This window comes from Chroicocephalus ridibundus, chromosome 6 (genome assembly GCF_963924245.1).
Source record: "Chroicocephalus ridibundus chromosome 6, bChrRid1.1, whole genome shotgun sequence".
In the NCBI taxonomy this organism is placed as follows: Eukaryota; Metazoa; Chordata; class Aves; order Charadriiformes; family Laridae; genus Chroicocephalus; species Chroicocephalus ridibundus.
In genome coordinates this window covers 52460205-52485253 of record NC_086289.1, presented here as the reverse complement: position 1 = coordinate 52485253, position 25049 = coordinate 52460205, and the positions used below count along the sequence as shown (strand labels likewise).

General features: G+C 39.7%; 1 protein-coding gene across 4 annotated transcripts in view; it reads right to left on the bottom strand.

Annotated features, from left to right (window-relative positions):
* PAX3 (paired box 3) overlaps positions 1-25049 on the bottom strand; it is an 81236-nt gene that overhangs the window by 3363 nt on the left and 52824 nt on the right. For 2 of the 4 annotated variants that reach the window (XM_063339839.1, XM_063339840.1), the window contains exons 5-7: positions 23645-23850; positions 12179-12344; positions 10854-11068 (exon numbers count right to left, since the gene is read on the bottom strand). In XM_063339839.1, coding sequence (XP_063195909.1) covers positions 10854-11068; positions 12179-12344; positions 23645-23850 — 587 coding nt within the window. The remainder of the gene's footprint in view (positions 1-10853; positions 11069-12178; positions 12345-23644; positions 23851-25049) is intronic. The other 2 variants (XM_063339841.1, XM_063339842.1) reach the window with 1 other exon arrangement.

Sequence of the window (25049 nt, the reverse complement as noted above, 5' to 3'; positions counted from 1 at the left end):
AATTTATTGCACTTCTTACCATGAACTAAGAAGAAATTATTAAAATTGGAGTCTATTTTGTAAAGAATAAATCTATGCTCATAGGAACATGTCTGGCTCCTAAAGCTCTGATGCTCCTTCTTGAATTATATTTATTTTCCATCGCAAAAAAAAAAAGGGAGATGGTTATTGTAGGGAGCTTGTGGTCTCAGCACCGAGTTTTGTTTGGATTTTAATAATTAAATGAAATAAGCCCCAGGGATCATGATTTAAGTAGGTCTTACATATCTGATAAGGAAAAGAGCAAGTGGCACAAGCAGGGTACTTCAAAAAGAGACACCCCGGTACCCACATCAAGGACATAAAACATCTCTGCATCAAATGCACCCAAGACATCTCACCAGAAAAAAAAAAAAATGCTGATAAAGAAGTTGAATTACTACTTACAGCACTAGAACGTTCACTTCTGCTTCACTAAGCAGAACAAGATGAGTTTAACTGATGGTATTTTCTGAATGTTTCACAAACTGAAGTATTCATGCAAAAACAAGTTTCAAAATATATCCAAAGACTTTACTTAGATACTGAAATCTTATAACTTTTAGGTTAAGAACACAAAAGAATAATTTGTATTCAGGCTGTAAGATATTTTCTATTTAATTCAAATAATCTTTTCAATGCACAAAGCCTATTAAAAGAATCTGAGGTTAACATAAAACGATTTAAAAAAAAATCTCTGGAATCACCACAGATTGAAAAATCATGTTATTTGCATAGCAAGCTGCACAGCAGTTTGTCCCAAAACCCCCTAAAAGCTCAAATAACTGGGCGCTCAACCTCTTATTCTAAAAATTGATTCCTGAAAAGTATTAAAATTTCTAAAGATTATTTTAGAAAGTTTTTCTATTCTAGGAATTACAAGTATTTTTCCTCATACCTTTGGAAAATGATTTGGTCCTGAAAAATCTAGCATGCTTAATGATCTGACATGGCATCAGCAGGATACAATACTAGAACCTTTGTTCGTTTAACTTATATTAATCCATGTCCTTTAAAATTAACACTAATAGAGTTAAAAGAAGAGAAAGATCCACAAAAACACATAGCTTAACTTCAATATTTACATTGAAAATTACTACTTTGGAAAATATTTATGTTGGCACAAGTATCATGGTTTTGACTACAGTTTAACACACACATGGTTTATCAGAAATATCTGAAATAAGTGCACAGCCCTTTCCATTCCCGCACAGCACCTATGCAATACCAATATTTCTGGGGCTTTACCATGTTCTGTTCCAAGTTCAAGAGAATGGGCTGGGCCGGCGTCGCCCTGGCAGCCCCCTGGAGTCCCGATGGCACTCTTCTCTGCCCGCGCGCTCTCACGTCACACCCTGTCTCTACCTGCACTTTAGGACCGATTGCTGAGTTGGCCAAATAGTCATTTTGCCAACTACGTACTTTAACTAAACTTTTTTCTGTTTAATATTTTCAGCAGAATAGAGCCCAAGACAACACTATGTGGACTTTGCCAGCAAAAACACTGAACTAAAAAGCTTTGGAAGTTATTTTAGAGTTAGAGATTAGCCTTGAAATTTAAACCTGGATCCAGACTTGGTCTTAAAAGCCACTCCAATTTCAGTAGCATCTATATTTGGATGGAGATTTATCTTCTCTGACAAACTAAAATTAGCATTTGATGAGATTTACTTTAAAAAAATTAAATTAATCAGATAATACAAGTCTTTAGGCATCTTTTTATTAAGCGCATATGCAGCCAATAGACACTTTGGAGCAGAACTGACACAGCTCTCTATCTTTGAGGTGGAGAAAACTGAAGTCTGAACAGTAACCATCTTCTCAGAAATATCTTCTTCAGAGGCCTTCAGAATCATCCTGCAGTTGATTAGTATCTAAATAATTAGATTTTTGGTCATGTCTGTTCTGAAAGCTATAAGGGAAGTAGCCTCAGGGCAGAAGTCTTTCGTACGGTATGTGCCATGACCTTATCACCCATACAAGGAGTTACAGGAAGGGCATGGCTGACTTTCACCTAATCAATTAGAAAGCCATTAATGGGCCACGTCTGCAAGATGCTCGGCACCCTCAGCTTAGTGGTGTACAAGAGACACACGAAGCTTTGGATTTTGCAACTCAGATCTCCTGCTGGTATGACACAGTATAGTTCTAAAGAGGTAAACAGATCTGATTGTTTTACAATAATTAAGGAAGCAAATAAATTTATTCAATCCATGTATCATCCAAATTACTGGAAAATACATACTTCCCTCTGAATTACTTTGGGAAAGACAAAGCAGTAATTGTCAGCCTCACTGATCTGGATCCCAAAGGTGATGAAAGAAAAATCAAGGGTTGATCTGACACCTGGAACCAAATGCCGCTGTAACCATTCAATTTATTTTAGTAAAGAACTCCTATCAATGTGAAAATAAAACAAAAATAATCAGGCTGTAAGATTTTGGCTACTTCTATTTTGTTCTCATTTAAAAAAAAATGCACAAATGTTGACGCATAGCCTTTGAGCTTATCTAATAAAAGACAGTATATATAATTGATAAAATAGTTCTATTGGAAAACAAAGGTGCAATTAAGAATGAGCAAAGAGAACACAGTGAACTGCAACAACCAAACTCTACAGGAAAGTTTTCAGACAGCACATCCCAAGCAATCCAAAATATTCATTAGGACAAATCCCTTGCTGGTGGGGTCAGCACAGCATCACTAGCTGAGGGTATGATCCAGGAAGAGAAATTGAACGATGAAAGACTTAAAGACTATGTATGCAGCATGTGGTCCATTATCAGCTATTAGGAAATACTTCTATTATCAACAAAATAATGACCATTAAGCTGAGAAAAAGCTTATTCTATTTAAATGAAACATTATGCCTGTTAATGTGGTTGGTATTTTAGGATGTAGGACCTACCATAGGCACAATAAAATTCTCATATGTTTTAATTCATTTACGCATGCCTGCGTTTAATATGCTTTGTGACCATGTCTGCAATTAATATGATTTATGAGAAAAGAACATGTGCAATATTTTTTGGGTACAGTGATACATTTTTTTTTCCCCTCCTGTGAATGAAAGATTTAATGAAACAGCTCAAGGAAAACTGTTGGCAGTTAACGTATTAAGTTGAACTGACAGAATCATGAGTAAACTTTAGTGGAGTTAATGATATCCTCTTATCTGACCCTGACACATTTGCAGCATGTAATTTACAGAAGCTCTGTCCAGGGAATCTTGACAAATGCTTCTACCGATGTCAGGGCAATGTTCCATTCTAATGTAAAACAGATGTGGGTCAGATACCCTCATTCATCACTAACACTGAAAATTTCAAACTTCTTCCGAGATGAATGGCATTACCTGCTGTTAACTCTTTTCACTGTAGAAAAATCTCTCAAAAACAAAATGTTGCACAAGAAAGAACACAAAAAGGATGGTTCTAATGCATTAGAATGAGATATTTTAGAAGCTCAATTAAAATTAATTAGCTACATGGATCTATACCTATAGGATCCTAGATCCATGTTGCTGATTCATTTTATACATATGAATATTTTTGCTGAATGTATGAAGAAACCCAACAGAAAGCATTTTTGTGCCAAATGGCAAGCACTAGGAACCATGTACTTGGGTAATGAAAACAGGAGCAAATACACTGACTTTGAGCATCTGATGATCTGACCTTCTGCATACTCATATCAAATGAGACCTCATACTGATTTCACACCACTAGACATCAGTGGTAGCTACACTGAAATTAGAGAAGGTGCACTGGTGTACGTTTAGGGTAATTAAGAGAATAACTTGATCCTTCATGAATTATATTTTTTATCTACAGGAGATTACTAATGTTCACAACATTATCACAGTCTGTCACTGAACTCATGTCTCTTTTCATGTGCTAGATCATGGGAGTCACAGGGTTACATAACGTTATCAAAATAATTCAAATAGAAGGTAATTGTCTAGCTCCTGGTTGTATAGAAAAGCTTAAAAAAATTCAAGACAAGTGAAAAAAGTAATACAGAAAGCCCAAAAAGGAACATATACTCACAATTTTTATATATATGTATTTGAATATATTAATGTATATATATAAAAAATTAAACATCTAAAAACTTTTTCAGGCAGTCTCAGAGACTGTAGACTCATGAGTTTAAATGCTTAAATATGACAATATTGCATACAACAGTTCATAACAAGCCTAAATTTAAGATTACGTTGCGCTCTGCCTGCGAGTGCTTCTCCTCCCACCTCCTACTCAACCCAAAACACAAAAGGAGGATTCTGGCCATCATGAAAACCATCCCAGCTGTCTCTTCCCTCCACAACTGGGGTACACAGGTTTGTTCCCTCTGAAAGCAAAACAAACAAAAAAACCACACCTTTTTTTTTTTTTTTTTTCCCCTTTTTAATTCAAACAGTATGCGATTTTATTTTGCTGGCAGATGGCCAGGGGATGGGATCTGCAAAGCTTTCACAGGAAGACTCTCACCAAACTCAGCATTTGTCCCTACAACAGCAGCTACTGCATGATCTACACCTACATGGCTGGATTTACCAACAGGAAATTCCTACAAAATCCTAGCCACTTAGGTAAAAACATTAAGTTATCCATAAATTTGGGAGGGAGGAGATAAAGGACAAGCATACCTGGAGGAATCCAACCAGTAAAGAAGGGTTCACTATGAGGCTCCCACTAGTGTATACGCCAGGGCCTCTAACCTAACCAGCACTGAGGAAAAACAAGTATTTTGCTATTTCCACTAGGGGAAGCTTCTTTGTATTCTGACTCAGCACTCAGTCTTTCTTCTATAAGAAAATTATTACTATTACCGATGCTCCAACAAAAAATCAAGATGAAAATAAAACAGTTATCTCTAGAGAGGTAGGAAGTTTTGAAGGAATTTGAGTCCAATGCATTTAAAGACATGGCTTTCTAGAGTGACTTTGCTAGGGATGAAATCCTATTCTTTGATCCCACAGCAATATTTGCTTTTCACTGAATCATGCCATGGTATTTTTAGTACCTTTCTTTGGAAATCCAAGATATAGAGCATAATTAAGGACTCCAGTGAGCTATCTGTGATTACTCATGACAAAGCCCACATTAATGTACCAGTCTGTAATTGAATAAATATGCAAGTATTTGGATTCCTGTTCATATTTCTATTTTGTAAATTCATTAAAAAATTAGAAGTTCACCAATGCAGGCCAGTCATATACTCTATAAAGAGCTGACTCATACTTTCACTTAACAAGTGGTTCAAATTGAACTTCTATGAGTAGCAAAAGCAAAAATTATTTTAAGGGCTGCTGTGACGCTGAATACTCAGCCTGCATATATTCTAAATGCTACAAATTATTATGGAAGAAGAAAAGTCATTTTTGTGAGCAATATCATTAAAATAAGCAAGAAACGGATATGCTTTATATATATTGTATCATTTTACTATAACATTTTTTTATTTAAGATGTCTACACCTTTTATTGCATTTCTAAACATTTATTGTCATGAAGTTACAGAACAATTAGCTTAAATTCCCAGAAAAGTCCAGGGCTTTTTGAATCTCTACATAAGATTTCTGAGCTGTAAGATGAGACCTGCATTTTGAAGGCTGAAGCCCCAGAGGGAGAAGTTAAGGTGGACATTCAAAATGTAAAGTCAGCTGTTTATTGTTGTTGTTATGTGAATATATTTTATTATATAGGTTATATAGAAATGTATTTATAGTATTTAAAACATTACAATATTTACAAAACAATAAATGTTACTATTCCTGCACAGTAACAATTACACAACTATTGGATCCCATCTATTTGTACTCACTCCAAAAACAGAAATAATCAATCCCATTGGCTGAACTTTTTTTTTCATTAAAAAATAAAATCAAAACAAAAACTCGTGCTCTTGAAAAACGATACCACGTGAATTAACTTTCTTCCTCACAAAGAAATCCCTGACTTCTGTCTCATGTTCTTGGGTCATTAAGCAAAGAGCTCTCAAAGCCAAGATCATTGTGACAGAGATCATGAGCTTCTCGTTGGTGTGGGACTTGGATCCAAATGAAATGTTTCTGTGGGCAACCAGTGGGACAGTAATTCAACAGAAGGCATAGGAAAAAGAATAATAAATTCATAGTTGCTGGGTTTCCCCCTCTTGTCCCTCTTAATGAGAGAATGCAAGTTTTTAGCCACTGGTTCCTGTGTTTCCCTTAAAAATAGAATTAACAAGACAATATGAACATATCTAACTGATTCAACAACAGCATCGGATCCATACTTCAGGTTAATGAAAACCAAGTGCTCTTAAAGACTTAAGAGAAGCCAATTGCCTAAGATCTCTCTCACCAAAAAGAGTTACAGGATAATTCTTAAACTCAGGCATTGAAATGTTTTGACAGTAGAAGTAAAGCAACCTTAAAACAGCTTGCATCTTTACTACTGTTCACAGCAAAGTTTGGAATTTTCTTATCAAGATTTTTCCTGAGTTCCAGGTAATAGCATGAGAACTGCGAACGTTGTTAAAGACTGTTATGATCTATACAACCATTCAACATTCAATCCACTTCCCATTTTGAAACTTCAGTCTTCAAAGCTACTGGTTTGACTCAATTATGGGGGAAGATGACAAGGAAGAAGAAAAAATAGAGCTCAGAATTTTTCTAGAGAGCAAGGAAAAAAAAAAATTATGTCCAGCAGGGGACAGGTTACGCACATTTGTTCTTTTTCCAGTAAAAACTTAACACTGCAGTACTATTTAAGCCTGGGTATCCTACAGGTTAAATACAGAAAGCAAGGAAGTGGGCAGCAATGCGAGCAGAGTATTGCCGCTCCATCTGAATCCACAAGCAGTCCAAAATGGCACGCTTCAAAACCAGCGAACTGCCTGGACTGCCTGGTGTAGGGCAAACTCCGCTGCTTTGACATTAATAAAAAGCACATGACAAGGTCAAGGGATGCCCATGTACACCGGAAAAGCCTTTTTCCTTATCTTAAATGAAGCAGTTCAAAATATTGATATCCCATCTTAAAAACAATCTGCTCTCTAGTAGGACCGTACACCTGCAGTTGCAAGACAAATGTTTTTGCAGTCGCTTTTCTGCTTTCCATGGAAGAACCAGCAACGACTGTTAATGCCGGGATCAGAAAGTGACATGCCAATTCAGAGGCACGCTTGAGTCCCATACGCACATATTAACACATAGATATGCTACTCCTTAATAATTTTGAGTTAGCAAATGTTTGTTAAAAGAAAACGCACATAGCAACTGAAACTTAATTTGAAAAGGAAATACAATATTCCCATAAATGTATGCATGAAAGCCAAGAAGCTGCATAATAGGCATAGAAAACATAAAAATATGCAATTTACATATATTACACACTAATAATCTCTGTTCTGACATTATATTTAAAGAGCTCTGGCTGAGACAGCATGCATGCAGTTTGGCTGCTTTTTCATGAAATACAAACGAGGACACCCTGGCTACCAGTTCCCCAAAGCATTAATCCCTGTTTTATTCCTGCAAAAGTCAACCCTTTGCAGGTCTGTAAAACAGAGGTTCTCTAACCACAGCCAGGTAGGAATGAGTAAACCAGATGAACGAGGAGAATAATCAGTCATGTAGAGATCTGTAGATCTTGTCTTGATGTAAAAACATGTGGCATATTACCAAGTTGGTACTCTTTCTATTCTCTTATTCATTTAAACAAAAGCAACAACATTTTATTTCCCATCCTGAAGACAGGTATATTATGGAGCATTCTGCTTCCTAAAACTGACCAAAACATACAGTCCTCTCTAACTTTTAAGTTCATGGCTAACACTATAAAAATAAAATTACAGGACCTTAGCCATCTCTGCTTGTCCTCTGCCTTCACCCAGTGCTTGCCTTAAACAACATACCTGTCCATCATACTCCAGGACAAAGTTAGAAAGGAAACATCCTGTGTGGAAAATAAGGCTTCCCCGGGGGTCTGCGTGTCAGACCCTCATTTGGAATAAATTGAAGTCAAGGAGGGAACAGAGGTTTAAGTCTACTAAGAATATGATACCGAGAATCTTAATATTAGATTTTGTTCTGCACGTTCTGAGGTTTGGGGTTTTCTAAAATCACAAAAGTTTATTCAGGCTTCAGACAAAGCCCCCCCTCCCACTAAAGTCACCATAAATTCAGCTTTACACACAGTATGTCCAGAGTGCTTGCCCGGGAGAGAGACAGTGATGGGTGGAAACATTATGTTAATTGCTCACACACCCAGATTTATTGTGGTCAAAAATCCACCAGCTAGTAAAAGGACCCTCTCTCCTTCTCATCTAAATTCCACGCACACAGGCAGGGCACTGCAACATGCCCACTCAGCAGGAAAACTCCTGTTTTCTCTTTCTTCATGAAATCCCCAAGACAGGGCTGCCTTTTGACTTGCCAGCCGCCGCTCAGCAGCACCTGCGCACCTGTGGGAAGAGCCCTGAGGATGCGTGACAAAGGGGTGCACTGCGACACACCCCACGACTAAGGGTCAGTCCACACACAGTAATGTCGCAACATACGTGACCGACATCTGAGGCTCTTCTTTCAGGCGTAAAGCACAATCACTGTTTCACTAGAATCCCACAGTTTGCTGCACATAATTGGCATATTTGAGGGTATATCACTTGCTTCTATAAGCACAAAGCCTAGGTATGTCATTTTATACATACGTATGTTTTATATGTGTCTCTGAGTCATTGTTCAGGCCCCAAAATTGCTTCAGAGAAGCTGCTGGTAACACTGCATGAATTTAGGGCTGGGTTTTTGTTTGTTTGATAGAAATATCTTTATCAGCCAGTGAAGGTAACAATTCAGTTGCCAAGAAGCTGTTCAAAATCTAAATGGATATAAGTAATCTCCTGTATGCACTCAGTGGTGAACATGACGTCAGCTTTTGAGTAACCAGCCTTCTGCTAACCCCGCTAGTAGAAGTGCAGGACATGGCCAGGAGCTCTAAGCCCTGGGGTAGGAAAAGGCTTCAAAATTGTAAGGAAAAACAACACAAACCAGAAGTTTCATAGCGTAAAGACAGGGCTGGGTGTAAAGAAGCACAGTAACTGATTAAAGTCATCTAATCTGCTCCAGGGATCTCCTTTTGATTATATCAAACCTCAAATCAGCAAGACTTTGGGGGGAGGAAACCTGGCCTCACTTTTTTGTCCCACTTTGCCCAGACATCACAAGATTTCTTTACTGTTACAACTCCACTCCTGTGTCCCAGACAATAAAAGCTTTGTGAAAGGAAAAGATTTTCCATAGCCAGAACCAACATACATTTAAACTGACACTAAAAACTACTTTTAATGGATTAATACTGAATCAGAGATATTTATGTCAAAATTGTGGAAGCCTTGCACACTACAAAACTGGCCATTTAAAAAAAAAATAAAAAATGAAGCAACTAATATAATGTCATGGCTTTTGTTGGAGATTGCATTCAGGAATCAGAATTCTTTAGAACAAAATCCATTCAAGTCTTGTTGGAAGTACATCCATTTGTTTTTCTGTTGGTATTTTTTTCCTAAGGTTTCAAGCCATAAAGTTTTGTACCCCACTCTATGCTATAGGAATCTGTGAAACTTAATTACATTTACTGTTACAAAAAAGGGTTTATGAACTTTTGCCTTTGGGCAAAAATGTTTATTTCATTGCCTTTGTTATTCATTCTTTTCAACTCCAGTGCCTTTGAACTTTTCAGCTGCACAGAGTTATCACCGTTGCACAGGAACCAGGAACTGTACTCCCGAGATGCAAACCACAAGTTGAAGAAAACGAAGGAGGCAAAGATATACGAGTCGTTATTTTGGCCACCCTTTGTGCCATTAAAATCTCATTTTCTGCCTATTAGAATGCCCTCTCCCTGCTTAGGCAGTGGTGATAGTCAGTGATTAGTGTGTAATTGAGTATAATTGTCTTTTCACTTTTCATTTGTGTCATTCTGAGCTCCTCTCTGTTTTTCTAGCCACTGAGAGGAAAAAAGGGTAGAAGAAGATAAAGCTGTTAAAACTCTCACTTTCAGCCCTGAAGAGATTCCTGATTGTAATTATAGATTGCATCCTCTTTGTGACTTCTCAGAATTTAGTGGACATCTCTTTCCAGGCACCTGGGCAAAGCTCTCGCTAATAAAATAAACGGCCATCTATTCAAGCTTTAACTAATAATGTCAGCTTCAGACAGATGCCGCGTGTAGGAAAATTTAACCAACCTTTTGACACTCAATTATCAAGGCAATTTATTAACATGATTTCCTAAAAAGAGCTCATGCAAATTAGAAAAACAATTATGGTATTCATGCATTTATATATTGCCAAAGAGCAGTAATACTCCTAATTTATGTATTTATAACTCGATTATAGCTCATCTCATTGCACACTGCTCAGCCCTTGGAACTCTCCTCATACAACTTGCCTGTAATTTTCCTGGACCATTTGGTAAAACCTTGGTGAGGTTATCTTAAAGAGATATTTTAGTCATAGAAAAACTACATGATCTACTTTCTGTACCTAGCCACTGATCTTCAAGAAAATAGCAGTACATTATGAACGCTTGACAACTGAATGTAAACATGAAGCCTGCATGATTACATTATAAATCACTTGAAATTAAATATAAGCTATGACTCTTGATTCAGCCAGTAGAAGGAAAAAAAATAAAAAAAGAAGGAAACTAGCAAACTGAAATCATGTGGCTTGTATAAAGAATACATTATGGTTTAAATTTGGCAATTCATTATACTGTGGCCTGAGGGAATAGACTCTTTGGTTCTGGTATACAGCAAATCCTCTGTCTGAAAACACAGGACTGACCTGAGGTGAAAGGCCATTGCCAATGGCAGGGTTCATGGGATTTGAGGGCCCGGACGGAGGCACAAAGCTGTCTGTATAGCTGGAAAATCCATGCCTGGTGCTGGGTAGGCAGTAGGCAGAGCTGCTCTCTGGATTGGAAGGGAGGCTGCTTTGGTGTACAGTGCTTGGAGGGAGAGGCTGAGGTCTATGGACGGTACTGCTTGGATCAGACACGGCTAGAAGCAAAAGAAACACGTTGATATGTTTTCCTCCTTTTTTCCGGCGTAATAAGTTCATTATGTGAACCTCAACTTGACAGAATTATATCAGGACCTGCATCTAAGTACTGGTTAAATAGAAAGGTAAATTTTTAATATTGCTAGATATTTAACTGGCCAGTAAGATTACACAAAAATCATAGCAACAGACACATGCAGTTTTCAGACAATGCTAACTGGACATATATTGTTCAGAGTTGATACAGCTATATTTTTTAGATATATATATATACACACACACATACATATGTATCAAAAATAAAGGAAAAAGCATTATTTACTTAGAAGACTGGTAACAAGCTTTCACCTCCTGGTCACAGCACAGAAATTCTGCTGCAATTTGTAGTAAACCTCACAATGGATAGGAGAAGCCCCGGGCTTTGAAAAATCCCATTAATTAGAACATCCACCAACAGTAAGGATCCAAATCCCAAGGAGGCAGCAAGAAGAGCACAGTAACTCGTTTTATAAAATCTCACCTGTAAGGTTTTTCTTTAACAGTAAAATCTAGCATAGCCTAGATTTGCGGCTGTTCCCCGCCCCGCCCCACCCCAAATCCATCAAAGTTCACAGAAATTCTGATAACATTAAGACAAATTTTTACCATGCTGAGACTTGCTACTATCTGATGTGAAACAAGGTGGTCTGAATAGCTGGTTTTTTCCACCATCAAATAAATAATCAGAGTACTTACAGAAGTTTCCAGTGCACCACCATTGAAGTCAACAAAAAAGACAGAATGCAACTGCTGCCTCCTTCCCCACCACGCCGGGCACTCTCAGTGAAGGAGACCAATGCAACAGAAGGGTAAGGAAGCGCATATGTTGTTTTACCAATGCTGCCCCTCTGCTATGCAGGAGGCTATTTTTTCTCTAGCTAGCACCCTTCACATGCAACCATCTCTTTCTTGCAGCAAAACAAACCTGTGTTCTTAATAAGCAGGTTTGCAAGGTCCTCACTGATTTAGACCCTTTTCTACATTAGAGAAGAAATATTTCTACAGTGGATCAACAGAGAAGACCCCCCCCAATAACACTATTTTAACCAAGTACCTGTTGGCTACTGTACCTTGCGGTATGGAGGTGGGTTGATAGGAGGGCTCAGAGAGCTGGTACGTTGGCAAAGTTGGCATGGCACTGGGTGGAAATCCTCCTGGGATCAGATGGTTGAAAGCCATCAGTTGATTGGCTCCTGCCTGTTTCCTCCATCTAGCACGACGGTTACTAAACCAGACCTACAAACGTTTTAATTAGGCACATTTGATTTTTGTACATTTAATACGGGTGCATCAGAAATAACAACATCGTATTTCAAATGCATTCAGTATCAGAGAAGAGAGATACAGAAGATGCACACTGGGCTCAGAGCTCTGGGACAAGAATGGAGCCCTTGGCACACACTTCCTTGGTTCAACAGACAGGACACAGGAATCCCGAGCCCTAGTTTCCTCTCAAACACAGCCTCTCCTGAGAAACAAGCTGACTAATGCTTTCAAGCTTTAGTGCTTTTAATAACTATCAATCACTATCCTTATTGTGCTAGATTTAATGAGAAAGGGAAAACGTCTCTCCATTTGATCTAAGTGCCAGCCAAAGCTATTTGGTCTGGATTGAATTGTCTTTGCATTTTACTTGCTGACAAGTTAGCGGCATGACTTAATGCGCTGTTGGAAGGTGCTTGTACTTATATATTGGGAAACTCCATTGCCCTTATGATCAACAGAACCTTAAGCTTTTAATTTGAAAAATGCAAGCGCTGTGTACGAAACACACAAATCCCTCCCAGCAAGTTTTCATGTATTCACATATGTACAAAACATCTCTTAATAAACTTGTCATGAAAAGTAGATCAGCATTTCAGAACCACTTTGAAATCTGTTCCCAGAACAGGGTACCAAACAGATGGGATTTGGATTAGTGGGATATTTTAGCTATAAATCTACTTTCCTTCACGTCATTCTCAGTTCACATTTTAAGTTTTCCAAGTCTTGGATGGCTTTTCTTGCTTCCAAGAAAGGAGAAGGCAAGACTTCACAAACGCAGACAGAATAAGAGTTGCAAACCACATAGGTTAACACTGATATTATAGTGATTACACATGCCACAAATCAGAAGGGCAACGAGCCACAGCAGGGGTGCCTGGACCAGGGTGCATCCACACTGCCCTGCTGCTGGTTTAGAGCAACTTCTAAACTACAGCACTCAGGTCCATGAGGTGGACGACTGCCAAAAAGAAAGATTGTTGGAGATAAGTGAGGCTGCACACATTTGTAAACAAGCAAACAATTACTTATAGCTGTACACCCTGAAGCAGCTGCAATGGTCATCCATGGATGCTCTCAATTAGACAAGACCTTAATTGAGTGGTAGCGCCTTACAAGGTACATCTGCACAGCCTGTAAGGCAGTCTGAAAGCCACTGAGGCATGTTAGCTGATGAGCCACCTGTAGACGTATTTGTAAAAGTTGGGTCTCAGACCAGCTTAGGAGTTAGCCACCACAGACTGGATTTCTCTGTAACATCATTTACAAACTGTGAGTGGCCTTTACATCAGAGCGTTACAACATTTTGGACTGCACTCTGGGCTTCTCCTTTGCTTGCTGTTTCATAGCAGGAGTGGCTGGACTCACTGGGCCATCTGGTTTCTGATGTGGGCCATCTGTCACCATGAGTTTGATCTGACTTCATCCTCTCTTCAGAATGAGATGCTCAGTTCACACAGCTGCCTCCTCCTTCGGCCACAACATCTACTCCTCAATTACACACTCCCACTCCGGCTTAAGATCTAGGACAGAGGGATAGATGGAGCCTCGGTTCTAACTCAGAAATCCCTCTTGGTTTTTTGCTGTACGTACTAACCCTCCCTCAGCCTCCACATGAACCATTTATGAAAACAACTGGCAGGGGCAAGGCACCAGGGCAGAGATGAGAGACCTGCAATGAGCAATAATTGAGAATGGGTCTAGATTCAGCAATATTTTTTACTTTCTCATCTTACAGACATCTACATCCTTTTTCACCCTTCTCCTTACCCTTTGCTTCCCTCACTGACATTTAGGTCTAAATTTCTTATTTACTCCTCACAGAATCCTTCCACCTGCTTATGCCTCCCAAAGCCCACCCGTCTCGCACTCCTGCAGCAGCGTCTTTTGAAGAGAAGGAAAAAGAGGCAAGACATGCTAAAGAGGGAGAAAGAGGCTTTGCTAAAGAGCCAAAGAGCACTTAGGAAGGATAATGGAGGTCAGAGAGGGAACAGCAAACTCGTGTTGTAATTAGCCTAGCCAGGTCATTAACTATGGCTTTCTCTATGACACTCTCCCTTCTTCAGGTCAAAAGGGTTATCTGATGATCTTCAAATGCTTTGTGAACAGTAACTGAACTGCACTATGTGAGTGGATTTCACCGAGGAAAATGAGGTAACAAGATTTTGTTTCCTCTACAGATAAGCATTTGCCTTCAAGCCCTAGATCTTTATTAAACGAGTCAGACCCCAAACTTTAATTCTGTAGCAAGTGATTTGCATTAATGGCAAGTTTTATGCTTTTATTTACAGATACGTTTTGGCTCATTTTATGGATTTGCATCCTTCCAAAACTATGTAGTATACATCTCTTATGTATGTTAACATATGTTAATGCATATGTTATCATATGTACATATGTTAAACACATGCATTAAACATCTCTAAAGGGACACACTCAACAGTATCAAAAAGTCTACAGCAGCCCTGCGATGAAGATACTTGCGCAGAGCTCTGTTGCCACCTGGAGCCTCACTAAATTAAGTGGACTCTGCAGGGATGCAGGAACCTGCCTGGGCTGTGCAGAAACAGGGCTGTACGTGGCCACCTCAGTCCCATGCGACTGGGACATGCCAAATGGGTGGTACTTGACTGGCACCTGTGCCACATGCTGCTGGCACAGTCATGGCTCCAGGCTCCTCATCTCTGGCCACTGCCACTCCACTGCCTGGCTGCCCCATCAGCTGCAGCACACACCTTCTGCTGTTTGCCCTGGATTCTTGCTTTCCCCAGGTGGCAGGAAGGAGGTGGCACCTGGCTAGCACCAGAGTCAGCCCAAAATTAACTCACAAAACCCCTTGAACAAATCCAAGACTGCAGAGCCAGTCTTATTGAGACTGATACCACATGTACTCATCACTACAGAATGGTAGAGGCACATAGGGAAAAAACAAACAAAAACACACAACCACACACCTTTACAGTAAGCACCAGGGGTCCGATCCACACACATACTTGTTTCCCTTTGATTTTAACAGGCTTTCAACTAGCCTTGGTAAAAATACTAAAAATAATTTAATCTTAAAATGACCATAAGTGTGGCCCCAACTTTTACCATCACACATTTTTACAAGTGAACACATTAAAGCTCTGAATCTGTAATTCTGGATGTTTTAACACAATAGTTTTTACTAATCTTACATAGCTTGATATTTAGGTTGCAACTGTGTTTAACTCCCATTTTATACCAGGTAACTGCAGATTTCAGATGGCATGTGTGTGACAGAACACAAAGAAGAAATAATGTTAACAGTAAGACAGGAGAAAAAAATACAAATTAAATGGAAGACTTAAAAAGTTGGAATTCGGTTTTGGAAACTCAAGAAAAAGAATCACTCAAAACTAAATAACTCAAACCTAAGTATTTTATTTACATTTTACGTAATGTTTATTAAAATTAGTCAAATCCCAAACTTTACCCAGTAGTTGTATGCTTTCTATATTAACCGAAATTATTTATTTTATTTTTTGTTAAATCATAATTATTTCACTTAGACTAAGTTTGGCTGCCTTGACTTATTCTCAAGAGTTCAGAAATTTATTTTTTAAATCAGCACGTATCATGAAAAAATCCATGTGCACCATTACCACTAATTAAAGAAATCTTGAAAAATTTTGCCAATATCAGGCCAAGACTTAAAAATAAATCTAGTCACCACAAGCCAATGTGCCTGCTTAGAAGCACGTTGTAAACACCTGGGGAAATATTTTATTTTGTTTGTACATTTCCAACATGATTTAAACACAACGTCCTCTTATGTTCAGCAAATTTCAACTTCCATTAGCACAACAAAATCCTCATGTTATGAGCGGCCTTTTCAAACCTAGCAGGGGACCACAGAATGCTTCTGTTCTCCCACACTCTCCCTTCTGAGATCATCAGCAGCGATCATCACCTGGACGCAGAGATGCTCAGAGTATAACACAGTCCCTGGTGAAGATCATAAGTGTCATACTATGAGAAAGTGCTACCCTGCAGTGGATGTAACAGAAAACTAAGCTATCTGTGTCTACTTAATCTGACAGACTAATGTACCTTGTGTGTTGCCTTCACCATCAAGAGCATGGATCTCAGTGGAAGGCGGACCCACCCTAGACAGTACTTCAAATCACCACTACCACACTGAATTCCCCCATGGCAGCAAAAGCAGGGGATAAGCAAGCTACTGCATTTGAGAGACTCAAAATATAGCATTCTTACACAAACAGTACTGTGTCTGAAGGAATACGATCTACTTGCGTTGGTGTAATATGCAGGAGCTCTAAATTAGATCAGCATTGTGCCTGATACTGTGCAAATGCAGACACGGCCAGGGGAAACACGGCTTGTGTGGGGGACCCAAGCATCCACAAGCTATGTCTGCACCACAAGCAAAGTCACATTCATTTTAGTGAGGCTCTGGCTCCTCAGTTTCTATGTCACTGTCAAAGATGGAATGTAAATTACCCAGTGGATTCGGAAAAAAAATTGAACCCCAGCATCTGGCCAAAATTTACATCTCAAAAAAAGAACTGAAGAGGATGAAATTTAGAGCAAAAGGAAAAAAAAAATAGCCCTTTAAGGCAACTAAGTATTGGAGGCTCCAGTTTTTCAAGCATCTGGAATCAGACTGACCAAGAAGAAATAACGCCTCAATAGAATATTAAAAAAAGTATTTTGCACCAATATAGAAAGGATGAGGTGAACTAATAGGTTTCTCCCATCTCTATTTTCTAACATTTAGATCCTGCCTTTTATTATCATTTTTCCTTTAAATAGTTTGCAAGTGATCATGCCAACATCTTATTTCGTTGATCTCAACAGGATATTCTTTAAAAGATGCATTTATTCGCTTGGGAACACACTAGTGTAATTAGCCTTGACATTTCAACAGTCTGATCATAAACACAGAGTGCTCTATGTGCTTTTAAGGCAAAAAGATCTCTGATCCAACAGGGCAAAGCATTTGAGATGTGAGTTTTGCAGGAAACGCGTGGATATTTTGTTATACACAGTCCTGACCATGGCAAGCATGAGTGCCAAAAACATACAAAGTCCAAAGACTGATGTATTGTTAACGGCACTTCTAATTTTAGACAGAGGGCTTTTGGTGGTTTTGGGGTTTGTTTTTTTTTTTTTTTACCCTTTTGCCTTATGATATTTTTCATGGTAACTGCTTCCCCCACCCCTCCCTTCCCCAAAATTCACATGTCCAAAACCAAGTCTGACTGTCCTGGAAGCAGGAGTCCTCAGTGGGTGTGCCATCGGGGAAGGAATTTGGGGTGCTCCAGAAGCAGTGGGGCTGGGCTGCCTTGGGAAGAGGAGAGGCTGAGGAAGGACACTCTGCTGATGAAGCTGGGCTGCACCAGCCTGGAGACAGCTGGCTCTGTTACCTTTGCAAAACACAGCAGCGTGACTTCTAAAGACATCTGCAGTGACCAGTCCTGCAGTCCCTGTTGATGCCAGAGCTGCATTTACTTCAGCAGCCTTCAGAGCAGTGTCTGCAGGCATTTTCACCCTCTCGCCAGTCCAACAGTTGACACCAGCCCTTGTGCCAGCCTGACCCGACTGGGAGTTCATTCAGAGAACACAAAACAGCAGGGAAAAAAGGAATAAAGTTTTTTTCTTCCCTTTTTTTTTTTGCGGTAGGGTGAATTTCCATCCTGGCTCACCCTGGCATCAGATAAGCTCCAGGGAGAGCACTGCCAGGGACCAGCCATAGAAAGAAGAAGAGTAGAAATGGAATTGCTTTTTAGAAACAACTAGTTGGTAAATCAGCTTCACTGCGACATCTGCACATCCCCAGCCTCAGAGGAATATGGTCTACTGCGTACGCACAGAGGCATGCCATGTGTAGGCCTGTTTCCTCACAGCATCCCAAAGCGGTGCTGTTAGCCTGCGGAGAACAACCTGCTAGGACCATCAGTGGGAACACCACGAGGTTCCAGGTTCTCCGCCTGGGATCTGCCAGGAGTGCGTGGGTGTTTATGGTGACAGGAAGTCATGCTGGTTGGGATACAAGGAGTTATCAGTGTGATGGAAACCAGAGTTCTTGTAAAATGAACAGGGATTAAAAAAACCCACACATTCACAGGGGTTTAAAAAAAAAAATAGAGAAAAAGTTAAAAACCCAAACCCCACACACAAAATAAAAAGAGACCAGACCAAAAAACCACTAGGCTGTGCCAAAGGGACTTCCATCCACCTCCCAATGTGATCCAACATACTCAACTCTCATAGGTTTCTTTGGGAAAAAAAAAACCACACACACAAAACACACACAACTTTGACCCAGTCCTACACAAATACTTCTAAAACACTGCAGCTGAGTAGTTCTGCAAAATATTGAGTAATAAGCAAATTGAACTGTGTATTTATAAATTAAAGCGCCACTAATTTGAGCCCTTAGGCAGGCAGGACCAGAAAAAGAGAATCAAGATCACATCCCTTCTTTTCCTTTATATTTAAAAATGTCTTCGTAGGCCTGCATATGTTTGTAGTTGGCTAATTTACCCATAAGAATTTCTCCTTTACCCCAGGGGGTAAAAAAAAAAATCTGCAATTACAGGGCTATCTACTACAAGAATGCACACAGCTTTTTCTTTCTTTATCCTATATATGATGCAAGAGGGACAGCCTCAAGAAAAGGCACTATAAATTCTCCATAAACCGCATCAGGAATAACTGTAAAGATCCGCTGAAAGGTCTTAAATGTTCCTGAATCTGTCCCACATTCCTTTACCCCATCTCCCTGTTGGACTGTGCAGTTCAGTGTACAAGCTCAAACCATTTCAGAGGAGCTGAGGGCAAATAAAGACTTTTTTTTGGCACAGGTCCTCCCTCCCCCATGATTTCCCACTGAATGCTTTTCACTGTTTGCTACTGAGAAGAGACTATTAAAGCTGAAAGATTGGACTTCGGAGCTTTCAAACTTTACTACTAGCTTAGGAGTCATCCTTTTCTTATCTCACCTTTCCCCCCACTATCTTCTTCTCCAAACCATCTCTTCCCCTCCCCGTACCATAGTGAAACAAAGAAAACAATATGGAAGGACAGCACTTTAGAAAAAAAATAAATATATGTATCATTTTTCTTCCAGATACTCAAGACGTCTGAGCTCTTGGGACTTCTATTTGCTGAGGCTGTAATAAGCTTTTTACAAAAGCTTACAAGCTGATTACAAGTTTGACATGGGAGCATTCAACCCCATTCTAGTAGCCTGGAGAGATCTGCCTGAATTTTCAGACATGCTCTTTTGTAAAACAATATTTTTATTTTTGGAAGTTTTCAATAAAACCAATTTAAACCTGGGATTTGGCCGAGAAGAGCCTTTTCAGGACAGGATGTACTCAAGTTTCAGAATTCTTCCTGCCTTCTCCTGCTTTTTCACTATTATTCATGGACTATAAGAGTCCAAACAAATTTGTCCCATTGCCTTTTGTGTTTAAGCAGGAAGGCTGTGTGCCAGACACTTCTCACAGCAGGACCTCTTGCCCTGCACGATCCCATACAGCTGGGGGCACATCCTCAACATGGTCCAACACGCAAGTCTCACACATCACATTTCTGATAATTTGGGAGGCCTGCCCTCAACACACAGCCCAAAAAGATTTGTCTGACTGGCCAGCCTCCACCAGTCAAGGCAGGCTCCTGGGCCTCTGCCTGCCCCAGGACAAAGCTGAACCGTATTTAAAAATCCTTTACCAAAAGATTGAAGTAAACACCTCCCTCCCACCGTCAGTCTGAAGCAGGCTCCAAGCTCCTGCCAAAGTTTGCCCAGTTCATCCAGGTCTAAAAATAAGCCTGATGTGGGAATCAAAAGGTGGCAAGAAGAGATGCTACCCACTTCATTCCTTATGCGCTGCTACAGAAACCATAACCGCACTGCTCTGAAGCTCAGAAAGAGCCTTTGATCTTTATCTACACTGGGAAAAATTTCACTTTTAGAATTCACCTTCATATCGAGTCAGTAAAAAATAGGCCACAGACCTTATGGGCCTACACTGCAACTTAATGATGGTTTTAATGCTTTTTTAAACTGGACTAATAAAGCAGTGCACATCTGCCATTTTTACTCACAATACAAGAAGTTTTAACTTCACATTCCCAGGGTGTTACTACTTTTTTTTTTTCCCCTTTATTAAAGGGCCATCCTAGACCTTTGGGACTCTACTTCTGTTTCTGAATTGTATCTGATGAATGCACAAGACCGAAGAACTTTCCCCTTCCTGCTGCATCTAATATGCAGAGAAGAGACAAGTGCTTTTGGAAGAAGCAGCAGAAGAGGTTGTCCTGGCTCCACAGGACCTCTAGGCTCAAACACTGGAGAGAAAGACTCAACAGTCCTTGAGTGGAAAGGTGGTGCAGGAGGAATTGCAGGGAGCATTTTAACTCCGTATTACCCCCAGTGCTGAATTATCTGCAGTGATTACAGTTATACATCTCATGACTCTTGCAACATGGAGCTTGTTTCAACACTTCTTTCCTCAAAAGCCTTTCCTGTCCCCACAATTAAGTACACAAATAACATTCACAGTGTAAAGTCTGTTTTCAGTTGCTTGGAGCTTTAAAAAAAAAAACTCCCCTTAGGGGCTGAAATGTTTTAAGTTTGATCTCAGCCCACAGGCAACTTCCCCTCACCTGCACCCCCCAACCCCGCCTTGCCCCTTTCCAACCAACCAGCTTAGAAACATGCATTTGGTTACCCCTCAACAGTGGGAAAGTGAGGAAAATAGATGGTTCAGCAGTTTAAGACTCTTCCTTTCACGAGTGTTCAGGGACCGCCTTGGGGAATAGAAGGAAAGGGGGGAAGCACAGGGTGGCGGGATAGAAAAAACAAAACATGAGATGCAAGCATGACATGGAGGGACAGAGGGAATAGCAAGGTTGGTCGAGTTGTAATCAATTAACTAACTTCCTAGACAATGTAAAACAACTCTACAAAATCGGACCTTACAGGTCCAAAGAAAAAGAAAAAAAGAATTTTCTAGGCTCAGCCTGATTCAGGCTGCAAAAAGCCAGCTCTTTTAGATGATCCTTGATCAGGAAGCAGTCAAAGAGATCTTTGTGTATACATCCATATAAAATTTGGTATCTCTGATCTCTGTCATACTATGACCAAAAAAGAAGTGTGACTAAGACAGCTTGAATGCTACATCAGTATGACTATTCAGCCCTCTCAGCCTCAGTCTCTTAGGGTTATTTTCTTTTCACAGGTCGTCTTTTATTTCATGCCCATCATAGGTGGCTATTTTAAGGGGCTATAGAGAGGTGCTGAATGCTGATAAGGCAAATCCTGTATCCCTTAATCCACTGCTAAATCACTCTGCCAGGCTTCAAGGGTACCAGACAGATGGAGTGCACTAGCAAACTGCCCACAGGCTGGCTACTTCAGCCCCAGCTCATCTTTAATCCAGAAAGGTTTTGTTCTGGTATTTTAATCATTGATTGACTGGGAACTTTCTTCCATGCTGGGTTAGGTAAAATATCCATATGTCAGAGGTACTGGGGAATTTGTGAGGCTGTAGATCATAGGAGTGGTGTGAGACAGGATGCGTCTCAAGGGAACCAAGGAAGCCATAAGGAATGTAAAAAGTCACAGGGTTAAAGCCACATTAAGACAGCTGTTATGTTAATGAGAGTTCTGCTTTTCTTCTAGCTGTGGGTCATTGATTTAGAAAAACACGAACAAGGTCTTTTTCATTTTATCTTATTTTTCCACTGAAGCTAACGTAGGCCCAAAACTTCATATCCTAGATCCCATTGGTCTTGCTAACAGAACTTGTGTAGGAACTTATCTTTGTTATGTTTATGTGTGGATGATTCCCAGGGCTCGATTTAGTCTTACCTGGCCCAAGTCTATATATGAAGCTGTTTTGCAAGCATTTCACTTAGTAAACATGTTAAGAAGAGAGTCATGCACCACTGAGTTTGCCTTCCAGACAAATTCATCCATACATCTGATTTTCTCTCACAGTCATAACAAACACTTACAAGAAATGTGGTGTGAAGTCTTCTGCAGAAACATTTAGCAGGTAAAACTGAGAAAGTCTGGACCTTTCAAGACAGATCCTCGATAATACAGCCATGCTGTAATAGGCATGCTTGTCTTAAAAGGTCAGAGGGATATTTTGTATTGCTTATTTCAGTTTGCAGAGTCTGAATGCCTCAGGCTGAGCTTCAACGGTCAAAACATAAAAATCAAGTTTCACCAAAGCAACCAAATTCACCTGTATCCTTGGTTAGATCACAGGTTACCACTAATTTCTCTTCCTTGGTTAGATCACGAGCTACAACATTTTGCTTGTTACCCAACCACACATTTGCTTATGAACACTTGCAATTCAGACTGATTTAAACTGGGTGTCCTTTTCCAGATGACTCTTAGATGTCAAGTAGTGAAAGAGCAGCAGAGGATTCTGCCTGCGGTATTAAACATTTTACAGGATGTGCTTCTGTGCCATGAAACTGATTAAGTCCGAATCTGAACCTGAACTCTGGCATATAGTTCATTCCAGAATTATTTGGCTGCTATTTGTCCATTTTTGGACATCTGAAAATCCAGATTTGTGCCTTTTTTTTTTTAATTTAAATCAACTCCGTGGTTTACTTGTTCAGCATGTTAGCTTGTTTTAGACAACCCAGATGTACATGAAGTTGTGAAGATCTAACAGTTATTTGAGGGCCTATTTTCTTTTGAATTAAACTGAGAGTGGGGATAAAAGAGAGATTACAAAGTTTAAATTAAGTCAACTTCAAAAGCTAAACTAAAAGTAAACTGTAGATACTGCACCAGTAACCCTGCTCACTTGCCTGGCTCTATAGACATATTGTCCTTTTTAAAATGTTTTTCTCTCCTCTGTTAATGCCTGAAAGACCCAAACAACAACAGATGAAATCAGTTAAATAACTATAAACTGGCACAACAGCTGACCTGATTATCTGCAGAGTGCTGTCAAATGCATAAAATAAACACACTGGGATAATAGACCTTCTTCTCTAAAGGCTCAGTATTATATTCATGGTAGGTATGGAACAATTAGTGGGGAAAACACAAAACTTTTTTCAAAGCAGTTGTTGCCTTAAACAGTTGGAAAACCATGTCCATGTACAGATGCAAAATCCTCTAAGGCTTTAAACACTGTAGCTTCACATTTTCCTTCTACCCCAGGGTAGGATCACGTGCACATATAAAAGGACCTGACATGCTAAGAGAAAAGGAAATTCCCTTGTTTAGGCAGCTTTTAAATACATACCTGGACACGAGCCTCTGTGAGTTTGGCTCTTTGCGCAAGTTCTTCCCGGGTATAAATATCAGGGTAGTGTGTCCTCTCAAAAGCTCTTTCCAGCTCTTCCAGTTGCTCTGCTGTGAAGGTTGTCCTACTGCGACGCTGCTTTCTTTTTAAAGGTAAATCTGGTTCAGAATCGATGTCAGAGCCTTCATCAGACTGGGGTGCTGATGCTCAAAAAAAGAAAAAATGAAAGACAAAAATTAGCTTTAGTTGAGGGGAGAAAAAGCGAAATACTGGATTAATTGATGATATCCTCTTATATGGAAAAACTGCTTTTTCCCCATGACTCAGAACCGAGTTGACCAACTTCAAAAAACCCAAAAAAGTGAGAAACAAATCAGAGTTACATGTTACGTTGTGCAAATGTGCTCAAACAAATAGAGAATTGTCAAAAGTTCAACTATGAGTTTAGCTCCTTTTCCTGGCCCAAGAATATTTATAAGGACCTCTAGTAATCTTGAGTAAATGCATTATTCAGTGTCTTTGTTTTAACTCCTCCAGTGGTTTGCAAGTGTTTTAAAAGCTCAAGTAGTACTGCTTAGTCCCAGCAACCAGACAAGCAATACGGCCTCATTCCTTTCCCTGAACTAGTGAAAGGATACAAATATTTGTCACACCAGCGTGCATGTTGCTAACTCTGTAGATACATGCCCATGAGACCTTCCCTATGGATCCATCACTAAAACCTTATTGCCGAAATGGTTATGGAAGTGATTACAAAGGTATGGGGAGCGCTAGTGAAGAAATTAATTCTCATACACAATCAAGTATCTACTTCATGTCATGTGTATTATTTTTTCTACACTCTAAATGGTATTTTACATGTCTGTGTTAGTGTATCTCAGCACCTTTAAACATTCCTACTTGTTTGCAACTTACTTGTCTGTCTTAGGACCACCTAACATAACCTTAGGACAAACCAGACAAGTGTTTAAAAAAAATTGAAAATAAAAAAAATCCGAGATGCACATAGCACAGAGAATTCCTGTAAGAATAGCTCTGAGCAATAGTTTGACTTGACTCTTCCAGTTATTAAAGCAAGGACATTCCAGCATATGTGATGACCAGACCTGAAATACACATACTGCATGCTTCCTTCGCTGAGGTTTCATCGCTATTCCTCATAACCTTGGGAGGTTTTCCAGCACAGAGCACAGCTACAGGCAGATGTGCTGATGCTCAGCTTCCAGGCAACAGGCCAGGATGTGACTGCAAAACAGCCAGGCTGTGGTGGACCAGAGGCCCCTCACACAACATCCTGAGTTGGTACTTAAGGAAAGTCGGCAAGAAACAGACCACGCACAGCATGTCCATGAACCCAGAAAAGGGCTACCAACTCTTGCAAGCAGCAGTTTAAAGAGAAATCAGA